This window comes from Anomaloglossus baeobatrachus, unplaced genomic scaffold, assembly GCF_048569485.1.
Source record: "Anomaloglossus baeobatrachus isolate aAnoBae1 unplaced genomic scaffold, aAnoBae1.hap1 Scaffold_217, whole genome shotgun sequence".
In the NCBI taxonomy this organism is placed as follows: domain Eukaryota; kingdom Metazoa; phylum Chordata; class Amphibia; order Anura; family Aromobatidae; genus Anomaloglossus; species Anomaloglossus baeobatrachus.
In genome coordinates, this window is record NW_027441987.1 from 411,154 (window position 1) to 427,692 (window position 16,539).

The 16,539-nt window shown below is 53.8% G+C and overlaps 1 protein-coding gene across 1 annotated transcript; it reads left to right on the forward strand.

Moving 5' to 3' along the window:
• Nucleotides 1–4,185: 4,185 nt before the first annotated feature.
• NDUFB2 (NADH:ubiquinone oxidoreductase subunit B2) lies at nucleotides 4,186–15,880 on the forward strand. The gene is given in 5 exon segments (XM_075332113.1): nucleotides 4,186–4,339; nucleotides 10,640–10,712; nucleotides 10,714–10,785; nucleotides 13,895–13,980; nucleotides 15,816–15,880. Coding segments are annotated over 4 exon segments (309 nt in total). The 5' UTR covers nucleotides 4,186–4,250; the 3' UTR covers nucleotides 13,970–13,980; nucleotides 15,816–15,880.
• Nucleotides 15,881–16,539: the final 659 nt, after the last annotated feature.

The following is a 16,539-nucleotide window of genomic DNA, read 5'->3' on the forward strand; positions in this document are numbered from 1 at the left end:
TGTTTGCAACTAGGGCCCAAGTGCTGCCACTGATGGGGTGGGTGTCTGTGTGGCCCAATTTTTGGAAAAAAGGGAGACTCCGCTTGGAGTAACCCTTGCTTACATTGTTTTTAAAAGAAGCCAAGATGAACAAGTCATGGGTCAGCAAAGACTTTGCTACCTACCCCGGTGTCATCCTGGGGACGGCTAAGAATAGCGTATTTTTGAATGTGCTTGATGCAAATCAAAACATCCTGTTTGCAACTAGGGCCCAAGTGCTGCCACTGATGGGGTGGGTGTCTGTGTGGCCCAATTTTTGGAAAAAAGGGAGACTCCGCTTGGAGTAACCCTTGCTTGCTGTGTTTTTAAAAGAAGCCAAGATGAACAGAGCTGGGATCAGGAAAGACTTTGCTACCTACCCCGGTGTCATCCTGTGGACGGCTAAGAATAGCGTATTTTTGAATGTGCTTGATGCAAATCAAAACATCCTGTTTGCAACTAGGGCCCAAGTGCTGCCACTGATGGGGTGGGTGTCTGTGTGGCCCAATTTTTGGAAAAAAGGGAGACTCCGCTTGGAGTAACCCTTGCTTACATTGTTTTTAAAAGAAGCCAAGATGAACAAGTCATGGGTCAGCAAAGACTTTGCTACCTACCCCGGTGTCATCCTGGGGACGGCTAAGAATAGCGTATTTTTGAATGTGCTTGATGCAAATCAAAACATCCTGTTTGCAACTAGGGCCCAAGTGCTGCCACTGATGGGGTGGGTGTCTGTGTGGCCCAATTTTTGGAAAAAAGGGAGACTCCGCTTGGAGTAACCCTTGCTTACATTGTTTTTAAAAGAAGCCAAGATGAACAAGTCATGGGTCAGCAAAGACTTTGCTACCTACCCCAGTGTCATCCTGGGGACGGCTAAGAATAGCGTATTTTTGAATGTGCTTGATGCAAATCAAAACATCCTGTTTGCAACTAGGGCCCAAGTGCTGCCACTGATGGGGTGGGTGTCTGTGTGGCCCAATTTTTGGAAAAAAGGGAGACTCCGCTTGGAGTAACCCTTGCTTGCTGTGTTTTTAAAAGAAGCCAAGATGAACAGAGCTGGGATCAGGAAAGACTTTGCTACCTACCCCGGTGTCATCCTGGGGACGGCTAAGAATAGCGTATTTTTGAATGTGCTTGATGCAAATCAAAACATCCTGTTTGCAACTAGGGCCCAAGTGCTGCCACTGATGGGGTGGGTGTCTGTGTGGCCCAATTTTTGGAAAAAAGGGAGACTCCGCTTGGAGTAACCCTTGCTTGCTGTGTTTTTAAAAGAAGCCAAGATGAACAGAGCTGGGATCAGGAAAGACTTTGCTACCTACCCCGGTGTCATCCTGTGGACGGCTAAGAATAGCGTATTTTTGAATGTGCTTGATGCAAATCAAAACATCCTGTTTGCAACTAGGGCCCAAGTGCTGCCACTGATGGGGTGGGTGTCTGTGTGGCCCAATTTTTGGAAAAAAGGGAGACTCCGCTTGGAGTAACCCTTGCTTACATTGTTTTTAAAAGAAGCCAAGATGAACAAGTCATGGGTCAGCAAAGACTTTGCTACCTACCCCGGTGTCATCCTGGGGACGGCTAAGAATAGCGTATTTTTGAATGTGCTTGATGCAAATCAAAACATCCTGTTTGCAACTAGGGCCCAAGTGCTGCCACTGATGGGGTGGGTGTCTGTGTGGCCCAATTTTTGGAAAAAAGGGAGACTCCGCTTGGAGTAACCCTTGCTTGCTGTGTTTTTAAAAGAAGCCAAGATGAACAGAGCTGGGATCAGGAAAGACTTTGCTACCTACCCCGGTGTCATCCTGTGGACGGCTAAGAATAGCGTATTTTTGAATGTGCTTGATGCAAATCAAAACATCCTGTTTGCAACTAGGGCCCAAGTGCTGCCACTGATGGGGTGGGTGTCTGTGTGGCCCAATTTTTGGAAAAAAGGGAGACTCCGCTTGGAGTAACCCTTGCTTACATTGTTTTTAAAAGAAGCCAAGATGAACAAGTCATGGGTCAGCAAAGACTTTGCTACCTACCCCGGTGTCATCCTGGGGACGGCTAAGAATAGCGTATTTTTGAATGTGCTTGATGCAAATCAAAACATCCTGTTTGCAACTAGGGCCCAAGTGCTGCCACTGATGGGGTGGGTGTCTGTGTGGCCCAATTTTTGGAAAAAAGGGAGACTCCGCTTGGAGTAACCCTTGCTTGCTGTGTTTTTAAAAGAAGCCAAGATGAACAGAGCTGGGATCAGGAAAGACTTTGCTACCTACCCCGGTGTCATCCTGGGGACGGATAAGAATGGCGTATTTTTGAATGTGCTTGATGCAAATCTAGCTGTGAAGTGTACAACTGGGGCCCAAGTGCTGCCACTGAAGGGGTGGGTGTGTGTGGGGCCCAATTTTTGGAAAAAAGGGAGACTCCGCTTGGAGTCACCTTGCGGTGTTTTACATGACTTTAGAAGGGCGTGCCATGCCTATATCTGTGTGTCCTCCTCTTTTTCCTTGTCCAGCTGTTTTGTTTTCGCATGAGTACATGTCCTTGTCACTTTCCCATGTGTTTGTGTTGTGTTGTGAGTTGTTTGTCACCTTTTGGACACCTTTGAGGGTGTTTTCTAGGTGTTTTACTGTGTTTGTGATTGCCTGCCATTGTTTCCTATGGGCTCGAGTTCGGTTCGTCGAACGTTCGACGAGCCGAACTCGAGCCAGACCCCCCGTTCGGCGAACCGCCTCGAGCCGAACCGGGACCGGTTCGCTCATCTCTAGTGAACAGTGGTTTTTATTGTAAAACTGATGAAGGTTGTTTGACCAAAACATCTGTGCTTGTGCTAGTCCTACAATTTTTTTACAATAAAAAACACTGTTCACCTTGATCCTGAGAGTTTATTTATTTGAGACTCCAGAAGTGCTGTGCGTATCTTCTTACTCTTCTAAGACACTGTGCATCAGGTCAGGTGGCTCCAACTCATGCCAGACATGGTGATTGATAGCCCAACCTCCTACTAAGACCCCTCCAACTCAGGGCTCCTAATTGTGTACAGACAGATGCATCTTAGTGAGAATCAACTATGTGGTGGGCCGAGAAGTTTTACCTGATGTGGAGTTGTGTGTGAAGCCCTCAGAGGAGTGATAATCCGGTGCCACTCTGCTTGGTTCCGCTCGAGGATCCCTGCTATGAATATGAATCTGATGGATGTTGGCCAAGCCAGGTTTAAGGCATAAGGACTACCGGACTTGAGGGCAACAGTCTTGACTAATGAAGGAACTGGTTAGACACCTTGATCTGGTCCTCTGACTGGGGGTCTCTCACACTTCTAGGACACTGTACATCAGGTCAGGTGGGTGCAACCCATGCCGGACATGTTGATCGATAGTCCAACCTCAACCTCCTACTAAAACTATCCCGACTCTGGAGTCCTGTTCACGCCCTATGCAGGGTGGTCCGAAAAGTTTTACCCTTCATGGAGCCACCATAAAGAATTACATGGCTCCCACCGACATGAACCGGACATCTATAAAACACACCGGACATCTATAAACACACAAGACCTGTGGGGTCCTCCTGAGGGTAAAGCTCTTGGGCAAATATGGTATCACATTGCTTAAAGTGACCCCTCTCTGTATTAAATCCCTCAAGTCAAATTACACTATAGATAACCAAAACTAGACCCTGTGGTCGGAGAAAGACCCTGGAGACCCCAATACACGGCGGTCCCCATATTACACCAGTGTGCAGCAGTCACACTCACCTGCTCACAGCTCCTGACCGCGGCGCTAGGACCCCGGACATGTGCTATGTGTACTAAGCTCTGTTTACCGAGACTCCATGACAACCGAACATACCATTCCTATTTACAGGGGAGCCCTATATTCTAAAAGCACGGTCTAATATTTATTTTTGGAGCAAATTCCTTACATAAAATCCATGATATCCATCTACTAATCACTCATCACTCAGATCTCCAGTCATTCTCTTACTACTTTATCATAAACGGTGATTTCTATTCCAACTTTGTAATGAATGTTGTAGCCTCAAGAGTGAATTCAAACGCAATTATACAGATAGGAAAACCTGGTTATAAAGGAGAGCTTCCTTCATAGCTATTTTACAAGACATTTATCATGAATACGCCCTCCTCTTATGTTAATGGTCGCATCCGTGTACGGAGGAATTCTCGCGTGACTTTGTTAATTCCTCCATCCAATCAGCGGCGGCGGATCTGTCCTGCCGGAAGGTGACATTGCCGCGGTGTCATGGCGTCGCTGGTGCGGCTCGGGGGCGCGCTGAGGGCCGGGAGCCGCCTGTTCACCGGAGCGGTGCGGGGGAGAACCGGGGTCCGCAAGTGAGTGAGGCCGGGGAGACTGAGGATTCTGGGTAATGGAGGATTTAGGATTTAAAGGGGCTGTCCATTAATAGAGTACTATAATTTCTGCCTTTGTTCAAGATCTCTGCTTGCTGTCAGTGAGTGGAGCGTCCATTACATCCACTGCCTGAAAAATGGACGAGTTCTGAATTTTTTAGTGATAATTGGCCATATTTATGTTTTTTGGGGGGGGGGCCCCTCCCCCCAATCCACCAGTCATCCTTTATGGAAATATTCATATTTTTTGACTGCAAGCAGAGATCTTGCATCTGGTAAGTGCATGACACAGAGTAGAGCGAGGAGGTGCTGGGAATGGGAAGAAAAAAAGGGGGAAAGCTTTTTTTTTTCTTTTGAGTATTTATTTGGTGTCGATCATGGAAGGAGGAGGCAGCAAGCTATGCAACGGATGCGGTGAAAACACCGCATCCTTTGCATACGTTTTTCCCCTGCGGCCCGTCCGGTTTTTGCCGCATCCGGCCTCCATAGGCATGCATTGAAAAATGCGCCGCATCGGCTGGATGCGGCGCGTTTTTTTTTTTCCCCGCACGAAAAAACGTGCCACGCAACGTTCCATCCGGCCGCCGCATCGGCTAAATCTGCCGCATGCGGCAAAAACCGGATGGAACGCATGGCCATGCGGCACAATGCGGCACTAAAAAAAACCCGCAACCGGCAGCAAAAAAAAACGGTTGGGATTTTCCTGCAAAGTGCCGGATTGTGCCACATTGCAGAAACCGGAGGTGTGAAAGCAGCCTAAGAGAGCTGCTGCAGCACAGGAGGAGGAGAGCTGGTGCAGGAGGAGGAGAGGTGATGCAGGAGCAGCGCAGGAGGAGGAGAGGTGGTGCAGGAGCAGCGCAGGAGGAGGAGAGGTGATGCAGGAGCAGCGCAGGAGGAGGAGAGGTGATGCAGGAGCAGCGCAGGAGGAGGAGAGGTGATGCAGGAGCAGCGCAGGAGGAGGATAGGTGGTGCAGGAGCAGCGCAGGAGGAAAAGAGGTGGTGCAGGAGCAGCGCAGGAGGAGGAGAGGTGGTGCAGGAGCAGCGCAGGAGGAGGATAGGTGGTGCAGGAGCAGCGCAGGAGGAGGATAGGTGGTGCAGGAGCAGCGCAGGAGGAGGAGAGGTGATGCAGGAGCAGCGCAGGAGGAGGAGAGGTGGTGCAGGAGCAGCGCAGGAGGAGGAGAGGTGGTGCAGGAGCAGCGCAGGAGGAGGAGAGGTGGTGCAGGAGCAGCGCAGGAGGAGGAGAGGTGGTGCAGGAGCAGCGCAGGAGGAGGAGAGGTGGTGCAGGAGCAGCGCAGGAGGAGGAGAGGTGGTGCAGGAGCAGCGCAGGAGGAGGAGAGGTGGTGCAGGAGCAGCGCAGGAGGAGGAGAGGTGGTGCAGGAGCAGCGCAGGAAGAGGAGAGGTGGTGCAGGAGCAGCGCAGGAGGAGCAGAGGTGGTGCAGGAGCAGGAGAGGTGGTGCAGGCGCAGCGCAGGAGGAGGAGAGGTGGTGCAGGAGCAGCGCAGGAGGAGGAGAGGTGGTGCAGGAGCAGCGCAGGAGGAGGAGAGGTGGTGCAGGAGCAGCGCAGGAGGAGGAGAGGTGGTGCAGGAGCAGCGCAGGAGGAGGAGAGGTGGTGCAGGAGCAGCGCAGGAGGAGGAGAGGTGGTGCAGGAGCAGCGCAGGAGGAGGAGAGGTGGTGCAGGAGCAGCGCAGGAGGAGGAGAGGTGGTGCAGGAGCAGCGCAGGAGGAGGAGAGGTGGTGCAGGAGCAGCGCAGGAGGAGGAGAGGTGGTGCAGGAGCAGCGCAGGAGGAGGAGAGGTGGTGCAGGAGCAGCGCAGGAGGAGGAGAGGTGGTGCAGGAGCAGCGCAGGAGGAGGAGAGGTGGTGCAGGAGCAGCGCAGGAGGAGCAGAGGTGGTGCAGGAGCAGGAGAGGTGGTGCAGGAGCAGCGCAGGAGGAGGAGAGGTGGTGCAGGAGCAGCGCAGGAGGAGGAGAGGTGGTGCAGGAGCAGCGCAGGAGGAGGAGAGGTGGTGCAGGAGCAGCGCAGGAGGAGGAGAGGTGGTGCAGGAGCAGCGCAGGAGGAGGAGAGGTGGTGCAGGAGCAGCGCAGGAGGAGGAGAGGTGGTGCAGGAGCAGCGCAGGAGGAGCAGAGGTGGTGCAGGAGAGGTGGTGCAGGAGCAGCGCAGGAGGAGGAGAGGTGGTGCAGGAGCAGCGCAGGAGGAGGAGAGGTGGTGCAGGAGCAGCGCAGGAGGAGCAGAGGTGGTGCAGGAGCAGGAGAGGTGGTGCAGGAGCAGCGCAGGAGGAGGAGAGGTGGTGCAGGAGCAGCGCAGGAGGAGGAGAGGTGGTGCAGGAGCAGCGCAGGAGGAGGAGAGGTGGTGCAGGAGCAGCGCAGGAGGAGGAGAGGTGGTGCAGGAGCAGCGCAGGAGGTGGTGCAGGAGCAGCGCAGGAGGAGCAGAGGTGGTGCAGGAGGAGGAGAGGTGGTGCAGGAGCAGCGCAGGAGGAGGAGAGGTGGTGCAGGAGCAGCGCAGGAGGAGGAGAGGTGGTGCAGGAGCAGCGCAGGAGGAGGAGAGGTGGTGCAGGAGCAGCGCAGGAGGAGGAGAGGTGGTGCAGGAGCAGCGCAGGAGGAGGAGAGGTGGTGCAGGAGCAGCGCAGGAGGAGCCGAGGTGGTGCAGGAGCAGTAGAGGTGGGGCAGGAGCAGCGCAGGAGGAGGATAGGTGGTGCAGGAGCAGCGCAGGAGGAGGAGAGGTGGTGCAGGAGCAGCGCAGGAGGAGGAGAGGTGGTGCAGGAGCAGCGCAGGAGGAGGAGAGGTGGTGCAGGAGCAGCGCAGGAGGAGGAGAGGTGGTGCAGGAGCAGCGCAGGAGGAGGAGAGGTGGTGCAGGAGCAGCGCAGGAGGAGGAGAGGTGGTGCAGGAGCAGCGCAGGAGGAGGAGAGGTGGTGCAGGAGCAGCGCAGGAGGAGGAGAGGTGGTGCAGGAGCAGCGCAGGAGGAGGAGAGGTGGTGCAGGAGCAGCGCAGGAGGAGGAGAGGTGGTGCAGGAGCAGCGCAGGAGGAGGAGAGGTGGTGCAGGAGCAGCGCAGGAGGAGGAGAGGTGGTGCAGGAGCAGCGCAGGAGGAGGAGAGGTGGTGCAGGAGCAGCGCAGGAGGAGGAGAGGTGGTGCAGGAGCAGCGCAGGAGGAGGAGAGGTGGTGCAGGAGCAGCGCAGGAGGAGCAGAGGTGGTGCAGGAGAGGTGGTGCAGGAGCAGCGCAGGAGGAGGAGAGGTGGTGCAGGAGCAGCGCAGGAGGAGGAGAGGTGGTGCAGGAGCAGCGCAGGAGGAGGAGAGGTGGTGCAGGAGCAGCGCAGGAGGAGGAGAGGTGGTGCAGGAGCAGCGCAGGAGGAGGAGAGGTGGTGCAGGAGCAGCGCAGGAGGAGGAGAGGTGGTGCAGGAGCAGCGCAGGAGGAGGAGAGGTGGTGCAGGAGCAGCGCAGGAGGAGGAGAGGTGGTGCAGGAGCAGCGCAGGAGGAGGAGAGGTGGTGCAGGAGCAGCGCAGGAGGAGGAGAGGTGGTGCAGGAGCAGCGCAGGAGGAGGAGAGGTGGTGCAGGAGCAGCGCAGGAGGAGCAGAGGTGGTGCAGGAGCAGCGCAGGAGGAGCAGAGGTGGTGCAGGAGCAGGAGAGGTGGTGCAGGAGCAGCGCAGGAGGAGGAGAGGTGGTGCAGGAGCAGCGCAGGAGGAGGAGAGGTGGTGCAGGAGCAGCGCAGGAGGAGGAGAGGTGGTGCAGGAGCAGCGCAGGAGGAGGAGAGGTGGTGCAGGAGCAGCGCAGGAGGAGGAGAGGTGGTGCAGGAGCAGCGCAGGAGGAGCAGAGGTGGTGCAGGAGAGGTGGTGCAGGAGCAGCGCAGGAGGAGGAGAGGTGGTGCAGGAGCAGCGCAGGAGGAGGAGAGGTGGTGCAGGAGCAGCGCAGGAGGAGGAGAGGTGGTGCAGGAGCAGCGCAGGAGGAGGAGAGGTGGTGCAGGAGCAGCGCAGGAGGAGGAGAGGTGGTGCAGGAGCAGCGCAGGAGGAGCAGAGGTGGTGCAGGAGAGGTGGTGCAGGAGCAGCGCAGGAGGAGGAGAGGTGGTGCAGGAGCAGCGCAGGAGGAGCAGAGGTGGTGCAGGAGCAGCGCAGGAGGAGCAGAGGTGGTGCAGGAGCAGGAGAGGTGGTGCAGGAGCAGCGCAGGAGGAGGAGAGGTGGTGCAGGAGCAGCGCAGGAGGAGGAGAGGTGGTGCAGGAGCAGCGCAGGAGGAGGAGAGGTGGTGCAGGAGCAGCGCAGGAGGAGGAGAGGTGGTGCAGGAGCAGCGCAGGAGGAGGAGAGGTGGTGCAGGAGCAGCGCAGGAGGAGGAGAGGTGGTGCAGGAGCAGCGCAGGAGGAGCAGAGGTGGTGCAGGAGCAGTAGAGGTGGTGCAGGAGCAGCGCAGGAGGAGGAGAGGTGGTGCAGGAGCAGCGCAGGAGGAGGAGAGGTGGTGCAGGAGCAGCGCAGGAGGAGGAGAGGTGGTGCAGGAGCAGCGCAGGAGGAGGAGAGGTGGTGCAGGAGCAGCGCAGGAGGAGGAGAGGTGGTGCAGGAGCAGCGCAGGAGGAGCCGAGGTGGTGCAGGAGCAGTAGAGGTGAGGCAGGAGCAGCGCAGGAGGAGGATAGGTGGTGCAGGAGCAGCGCAGGAGGAGGAGAGGTGGTGCAGGAGCAGCGCAGGAGGAGGAGAGGTGGTGCAGGAGCAGCGCAGGAGGAGGAGAGGTGGTGCAGGAGCAGCGCAGGAGGAGGAGAGGTGGTGCAGGAGCAGCGCAGGAGGAGGAGAGGTGGTGCAGGAGCAGCGCAGGAGGAGGAGAGGTGGTGCAGGAGCAGCGCAGGAGGAGGAGAGGTGGTGCAGGAGCAGCGCAGGAGGAGGAGAGGTGGTGCAGGAGCAGCGCAGGAGGAGGAGAGGTGGTGCAGGAGCAGCGCAGGAGGAGGAGAGGTGGTGCAGGAGCAGCGCAGGAGGAGGAGAGGTGGTGCAGGAGCAGCGCAGGAGGAGGAGAGGTGGTGCAGGAGCAGCGCAGGAGGAGGAGAGGTGGTGCAGGAGCAGCGCAGGAGGAGCAGAGGTGGTGCAGGAGCAGGAGAGGTGGTGCAGGAGCAGCGCAGGAGGAGGAGAGGTGGTGCAGGAGCAGCGCAGGAGGAGGAGAGGTGGTGCAGGAGCAGCGCAGGAGGAGGAGAGGTGGTGCAGGAGCAGCGCAGGAGGAGGAGAGGTGGTGCAGGAGCAGCGCAGGAGGAGGAGAGGTGGTGCAGGAGCAGCGCAGGAGGAGGAGAGGTGGTGCAGGAGCAGCGCAGGAGGAGGAGAGGTGGTGCAGGAGCAGCGCAGGAGGAGGAGAGGTGGTGCAGGAGCAGCGCAGGAGGAGGAGAGGTGGTGCAGGAGCAGCGCAGGAGGAGGAGAGGTGGTGCAGGAGCAGCGCAGGAGGAGGAGAGGTGGTGCAGGAGCAGCGCAGGAGGAGGAGAGGTGGTGCAGGAGCAGCGCAGGAGGAGGAGAGGTGGTGCAGGAGCAGCGCAGGAGGAGGAGAGGTGGTGCAGGAGCAGCGCAGGGAGGAGGAGAGGTGGTGCAGGAGCAGCGCAGGAGGAGCAGAGGTGGTGCAGGAGCAGGAGAGGTGGTGCAGGAGCAGCGCAGGAGGAGGAGAGGTGGTGCAGGAGCAGCGCAGGAGGAGGAGAGGTGGTGCAGGAGCAGCGCAGGAGGAGGAGAGGTGGTGCAGGAGCAGCGCAGGAGGAGGAGAGGTGGTGCAGGAGCAGCGCAGGAGGAGGAGAGGTGGTGCAGGAGCAGCGCAGGAGGAGGAGAGGTGGTGCAGGAGCAGCGCAGGAGGAGGAGAGGTGGTGCAGGAGCAGCGCAGGAGGAGGAGAGGTGGTGCAGGAGCAGCGCAGGAGGAGGAGAGGTGGTGCAGGAGCAGCGCAGGAGGAGGAGAGGTGGTGCAGGAGCAGCGCAGGAGGAGCAGAGGTGTGCAGGAGAGGTGGTGCAGGAGCAGCGCAGGAGGAGGAGAGGTGGTGCAGGAGCAGCGCAGGAGGAGGAGAGGTGGTGCAGGAGCAGCGCAGGAGGAGGAGAGGTGGTGCAGGAGGAGGCGAGCTGGTGCAGGAGCAGCGCAGGAAAAGAGCTGCTGCCGTCCTCCTCCTCAGCAGCTACAGCTGGTGAAGAGGGTGAGAGCTGCTGTAGCTGGTGAGGAGGAGGAGAGGGAATGGAGCAGTTGCTGGAGCGGCTTTATCAGGTGAAAGCCTCCTGTGTGTTGTAGAATCCCTCCCGTCAGTGTCTGCTGTGTCCTTCTTTTTCCATGTGTATGATGTCTTTGTTTCTCCCCCTTGTCTTGTAGTGCTGGGGGCGAGGTGCACATAGCGCCCCGGTACAGGGAGATGGTGGAGCTGACCAAGTCCCAGAACATTCAGGGCCGAGCTTCTCGGGGGCTTCATGTGGTTCTGGATCCTCTGGCATTTTTGGCACGAACCTGATGCAGTTATGGTGAGAATTTCCTCTCTTTGGGGGGCACTTTCTTATTCCTCTCCTGATCGCGTGATATCCTCTAGCTTTTATAACTGTTCATTTTTTTTATACAAAGATCCAGATCCTCTGCATGGACATACAATTAAAGGGAAACTCCAGTGAGCGCTGAAATAATTTCTACCACTCCCTAACCTCCTACCAACCTGCACTTTATTTATTAAAGGGGTTGTCCAGGACTTTAACATTGATTCCCAATCCTTAATATAGATCATCAGTGTTTGATCAGTTGGGGTCCGACACCCGGCGCCCCCTTCCCCCTCTGGCTGGAATCGCTTAGTTGCTCAGCCAGTACCAAAGGCAGAGAGCTGGCATAGGATGTAAATATTCATCATATGTCGTGAAAGGGTTAAGCTTCTATCTACTATCTTGTTTACAGCCAGAAACTACATGTCCCATGATGCCGTGCCATAAAGAGTTGCGACCACATTGCATCACTGAGAATAGTCCGAATTGTGAGCGGATGCTGGAGAGATGCAGGTCTGAGCCCAGGAGAGGCCGGAGACTGCGCTCTGTGCAGGAGCAGCGTCTCGCAGGCAGCGGCCGAGCTCCTGCCCCGGTGCAGGGAGGGCAGAGGTGATCCGCTCACTATGGACATAACTACGGAAGCTGCTGGGAGGAGATTTAGTGATAGCCGCAAAACATTGGGCCACAAAAACTGGGGACCTTCAGCGAGTGCTGTGCGCTAGGTCGTGTACCGTAACTTTTGTTTTATCAGACGCACCTTAAATTAGAGAAAACAAAAGTAAAAAGAATATGGGGTCCGTCTTATAATCCAGTGATGTCTTACCGGGGGGCTTCAGCGGTGTTGGAGCGGGGTCACAGGAGGCAGGGGCGGTGGTGGAGTAGGGTAAAGCTGGGGCGGTGCAGCGGGTGTCCTGGTTGCTGGCTGCGGGTGCTGTGAGGCAGCAATATCCAGAAACGTTCGGCGGTGCGGGCTTCAAAGAAATGGCTCCTTGAGTCGGCGCCTGCCCAGATTGAGCTATCCGCTCAATGACAAGCAGAGATCTCATCTGAGCACGCTCCACCTCCGGGCACCATTTTTCTTAAAGGGAAGCTGTCACCAGATTTGGGGCCTATAAGCTGTGGCCACCACCAGTGGGCTCTTATATACAGCATTCTAACATGCTATATATAAGAGCCCAGGCCGCTGTGTAGAACGTAAAAGTCACTTTATAATACTCACCTGAGGGCGGTCCAGTGCAGACTGGTCAAATGGGTGGCGCTGTTCTCCGGGACCGGTGTCTGTCTCGGCCATCTTTGTTCTTATTCTTCTGACACTGGCGTGCATGATGCATCCTACATCATCCACACAGGCCGGTATTGAGGTCTTGCGCAGGCGCACTACAATACTTTGATCCGCCCTGAGCAGGGTAGATCAAAGTGCGCCTGCGCAGGACCTCAATGCCGGCCTGTGTGCATGACCTAGGACTCTATATCCATGCTGTATATAAGAGCCCAGTGGTGGTGGCTGCAGCTTATAGGCCCCCCAAATCTGGTGACAGCTTCCCTTTAACCCTTCAGGCCCCAGAGCGTTTTTGTTTTTTGCTCCCCTTCGTCCAAGAGCCGTAACTTTTTTTATTTTCCCGTCAATCTTGCCATATAAGGGCTTTTTTTTTTTGCGGGACGAGTTGTAGTTTTAAATGAATCCATAAGTTTTACCATATAGTGAACTGGAAAACAGCAAAAACATTCCAAGTGTGGAAAAACTGCAAAAAAAAGTGTGATCTTAAAATAGTTTTTGGGATATTTTATTCAGTGTTCACTATATGGTAAAACTGATGGGTCATTGTGATGCCTGAGGTCGGTGCGAGTTTGTAGACCCCAAACATGTAGAGGTTTACTTGTATCTAAGGGGTTAAAAAAAAATAATCACAAGCTTGTCCAATAAAAGTGGCGCACGTTTTGCGCCATTTTCCGAAACACGTAGCGTTCTCATTTTTCTGGATCTATGGCTCAGTGACGGCTTATTTTTTGCGTCTCGAGCAGACTTTTTAACTGTACTATTTTTGCGCAGATGCTACGTTTTCATCGCCTGTTATTGCATTTTGTGTAAAACTTGCGGCGACCAAAAAACGTAATTTTGGCGTTTGGAATTTTTTTTTGCGCTACTTTTCCGTTTACTGATCAGATTAATTGATTTTATATTTTGATAGATCGGGGCATTTCTGAACGTGGCGATACCAAATGTGTATTTTTTTTTTTTTTTAACCCTTTAATTTTCAATAGGGTGAAAGGGGGGTGATTTGAACTTTTTTAGTTTTTTTGGGGGGGTTTTTTTAAACTTTTTTTTTTTTAAATTTTATTTTACTAGTCCCCCTAGAGGGCTATATGGATCAACAATGTGATCGCTCTGCCTTATCTGCTGATCACAGCTGTAAACAGATATGCTCACTTTCTGAGTCACTCGGCTCCGGGCCGAGTGAAACCGGAGGGGTGACTCATGATAGCTACAGGCGTCATCACATGACCCTGTGCTACCATGGCAACCATTGAAAGTCACGTGATCACGCACGGTGGGGGTGGTGGTAAGTGAAAATAATGGCCGTGCGCATATATTTAAGGGGTTAAATGTTGTGGGTGGAAAGCGATTCCACTCGTAACATGCAGGCACATATGTCAGCTGTTGGAAACAGCTGATATGTGTGCGGATCGCCGTGACCTGCCCACGGCAGGGGGCGGGGATTAACCTCACACAATCCATGACGGATAGATCCATCATGGGTCGTGAAGGGGTTTAGTCCATGGCGCATGCGCAGATGAGATCTTGAGCCTAGAGCTCCATCTGTGCAAGTGCCGACTCTGGGTGCCAATATTTGAAACCTACGTGTCCAATATTTTTCGGATGGCCCCTGCCTCACCACCCATAGTGAGCACCAGTACCGCTGTGACCCCTCTCCACCACCCCCAGCTACATTTGGCTTATAAGACGCACGACTCCTTTTCCTCCCACATTTTGTGTTTTATAATCTGAAAAAATACGGTGTTTTCTTCCTAATATGCAGCAACATCACATGTATTTCTGACGGGTGGAGGTTATGGGTTTTCTCTTATTTTCCCTTTTTTATAGGGTCACTTTCCATATCCGGACCCCTCACAGTGGACTGACGAGGAGCTGGGAATCCTCCCCGAAGATGACGAGTGACGCTCTCTACAGTAAGAACATAGGGGAAACATTACTAGACGTCTGCAGCGACGGCCGCCTAAGTCAATGGGGACGCTCTGATCACACAGCAGCCCATGATATCAGTGTGCTGGATATGTAATCCACAGGCCGGGACGTTCGTAGACGAGAGCTGCTCTTTGCCCTGCTTTTAAGGGAACCTGTCACTTGATTTGTGCTGCCCAAATCCCAGGTAGCTCGACTGCAGACGGGTATGTTTTTCTGCATTTCAGATCCTTTTTCCCGCCTCACTCCAGGTGATTGACAGTCTGTCCCATTGTGGGGGAGCTATCAGCTGGAGCGGTGCTGGGAAGACCCCGACTTAGTATAGCCTCTGCCGCATCGTCTAACTACATTTTTCTCTGGAACGTCGAGCTGACCGGGTCCCTTTCTTAGCCATACACATCCTTAGGGTTTACAGAAAGCAAAGTTTTAGGGTCACTGTAACCCCCTATTTACAGTTGTTTAGGCCCTAAATGTCCAGAAAACTTTTTAGCAGTTTTGTCCTAATTATGGGGGTATAAATTGGTTCTCCGCTATATTATTTGTTAAACTTCACAGTAGAAATCCAGTCTGGAGAGAGACCAGTAATCAGGCCGGTTTCAGACATGCGTGTTTCGTGTACGTGTGACATCCGTTTTTAACACGAATGCCACATGTACCCATGTTATTATGTGCTGTTACTCGCACGGCCACGTTTTCACACAGACCGTGTGACCTCTCATGACCCCGCATGCACACACGCAGGCATGTTCGTTTTTTCTCTGGCAGCACGGGTGTCAAACGGACCGCACACTGATGTGATCCATGTGACACGTACTGGAGAAAACAAGGGTCTTTTTAATAAAAATATTTTCAATATTTACCTGTATCCAGCGGTGCTGTCTTCCGCTCCTGACCCCCGCTCATAATATTCACTGGATAGTCACTGCCCTGAGGAGCTGGAAGCAGGAGCAGCGCTGGGGACTTCAGTGCCGGGGACCGCATTGCTGGGTGAGTATACAGCTGTGTGTGTGAGATCAGTGTATATATGTATCTACGATGTGTGTGTATATGTGCTCAGTGTGTGTGTGTGTTGAGAACCTGGAAGCTGGAGCATTGCTGGGGACAGCATCGGGGACTTATCACAGTTCCCAATGAACTCTGATGAAGCTGTAGTGCGGGGGTCATCAGGATGTCATCAGAGTTCATTGGGAACTCCGATGACCTTCTGGATGTCACTGTGGTTGAGAATACTCACCTGTCCCCCGCGGTGATGTCCTCGGCGGTGCTGTCACCTTGCTGCTCCGGCTTCCATGCCCTGAGTGCGGTGAATAATCGATGAATATAATGAGCAGGGGTCAGAGCGGGAGGCAGCAGAGCCGAAGAAAGCCGGTAAATATGGAAAATCTTTATTTCACAGACCCGTGTCTTCTCCGGTACCTGTCACACGTGTGACCATAACCATGGGTGTGACTTGTACTGGATTAAACACGGCCGTCTGACACCGGCCTCAGTGTGACGCTGCAGACAATCGGTGGCTCCAGCTGTCAGATCACTGGTGGCTGCGATATCATCACCTTCGGTCCAGTGGAGCAGCCCTGGAACGGATTCTGGTGCAATGGGGCTTTTTTTTTTTTTCTTCTTTTTCAGGCAGCCTCTTTTTTTATAAAGTTTTAAAATCTAGCGGAGAGCCCCCTAAATGACTGACATTTGTAGATTTGTTTATTTTGTGGGGTTTTTTTGTTTGTTTGTTTTTTGTCCTCCGCTGCGCTGACAATGTCTCTAGTGGATGTGGTAATACGGTAATTTTACCTTCATATTGTAACACTTCTCTTCTCCTTTGCAGCAGTTCCGGTTCTTCTCCGTCATCCGCTCATCCAGATTCTTGTAAATAAACGTAAATTCTATTTATAGATTTTGTGTGTGTTTTTTTTTGTTGTTTGTTTTACTTTAATATTGCTCCACCCGTCGTGAGACATTTCTAATCTTGCTGTCCCAATAGTCAGACGGCCATAACGTAAGTCACTAGAGGTTGGGTCCTTACTCATTCCTGTGCACAGGGGGCAGCGACCGACAAACACAATGTGAACACAGTTTAATATTAGAAGGCAAAAAACCACAAAATATAAATAGGAAGGGGGCAGCATGATACACCTTCCTACATGGCACACTCTAGGCATATGAGAACAAGGAGAACGAAACAGAGTGTATTGCAAAAATGAACAATTTATTGAAACAGGACTGGCACAGGAGAGGATAAGCGGCGACATCAAAGACATGTGTGTGACAAAAATGTATAAATGATGTTACGACATACAATATAATATCAATGGGCCACCATAGAGTAATAGATATTAAACAGACATGAGTAACTGTTAGAATGGCAACATGAGTTTATATATATGTGACAGATACACACATACAATTACAACCAGATTCAAAAAAATGGAGGAAATTATCATAAGCACAGGTTACGTGCCCCCCATTGAATCATGCATCGGAAATAGCCACAGCCATTAACATGATACCCATGATAAGTTACCATATAGCATTTGCAAGGAGTGAAATAC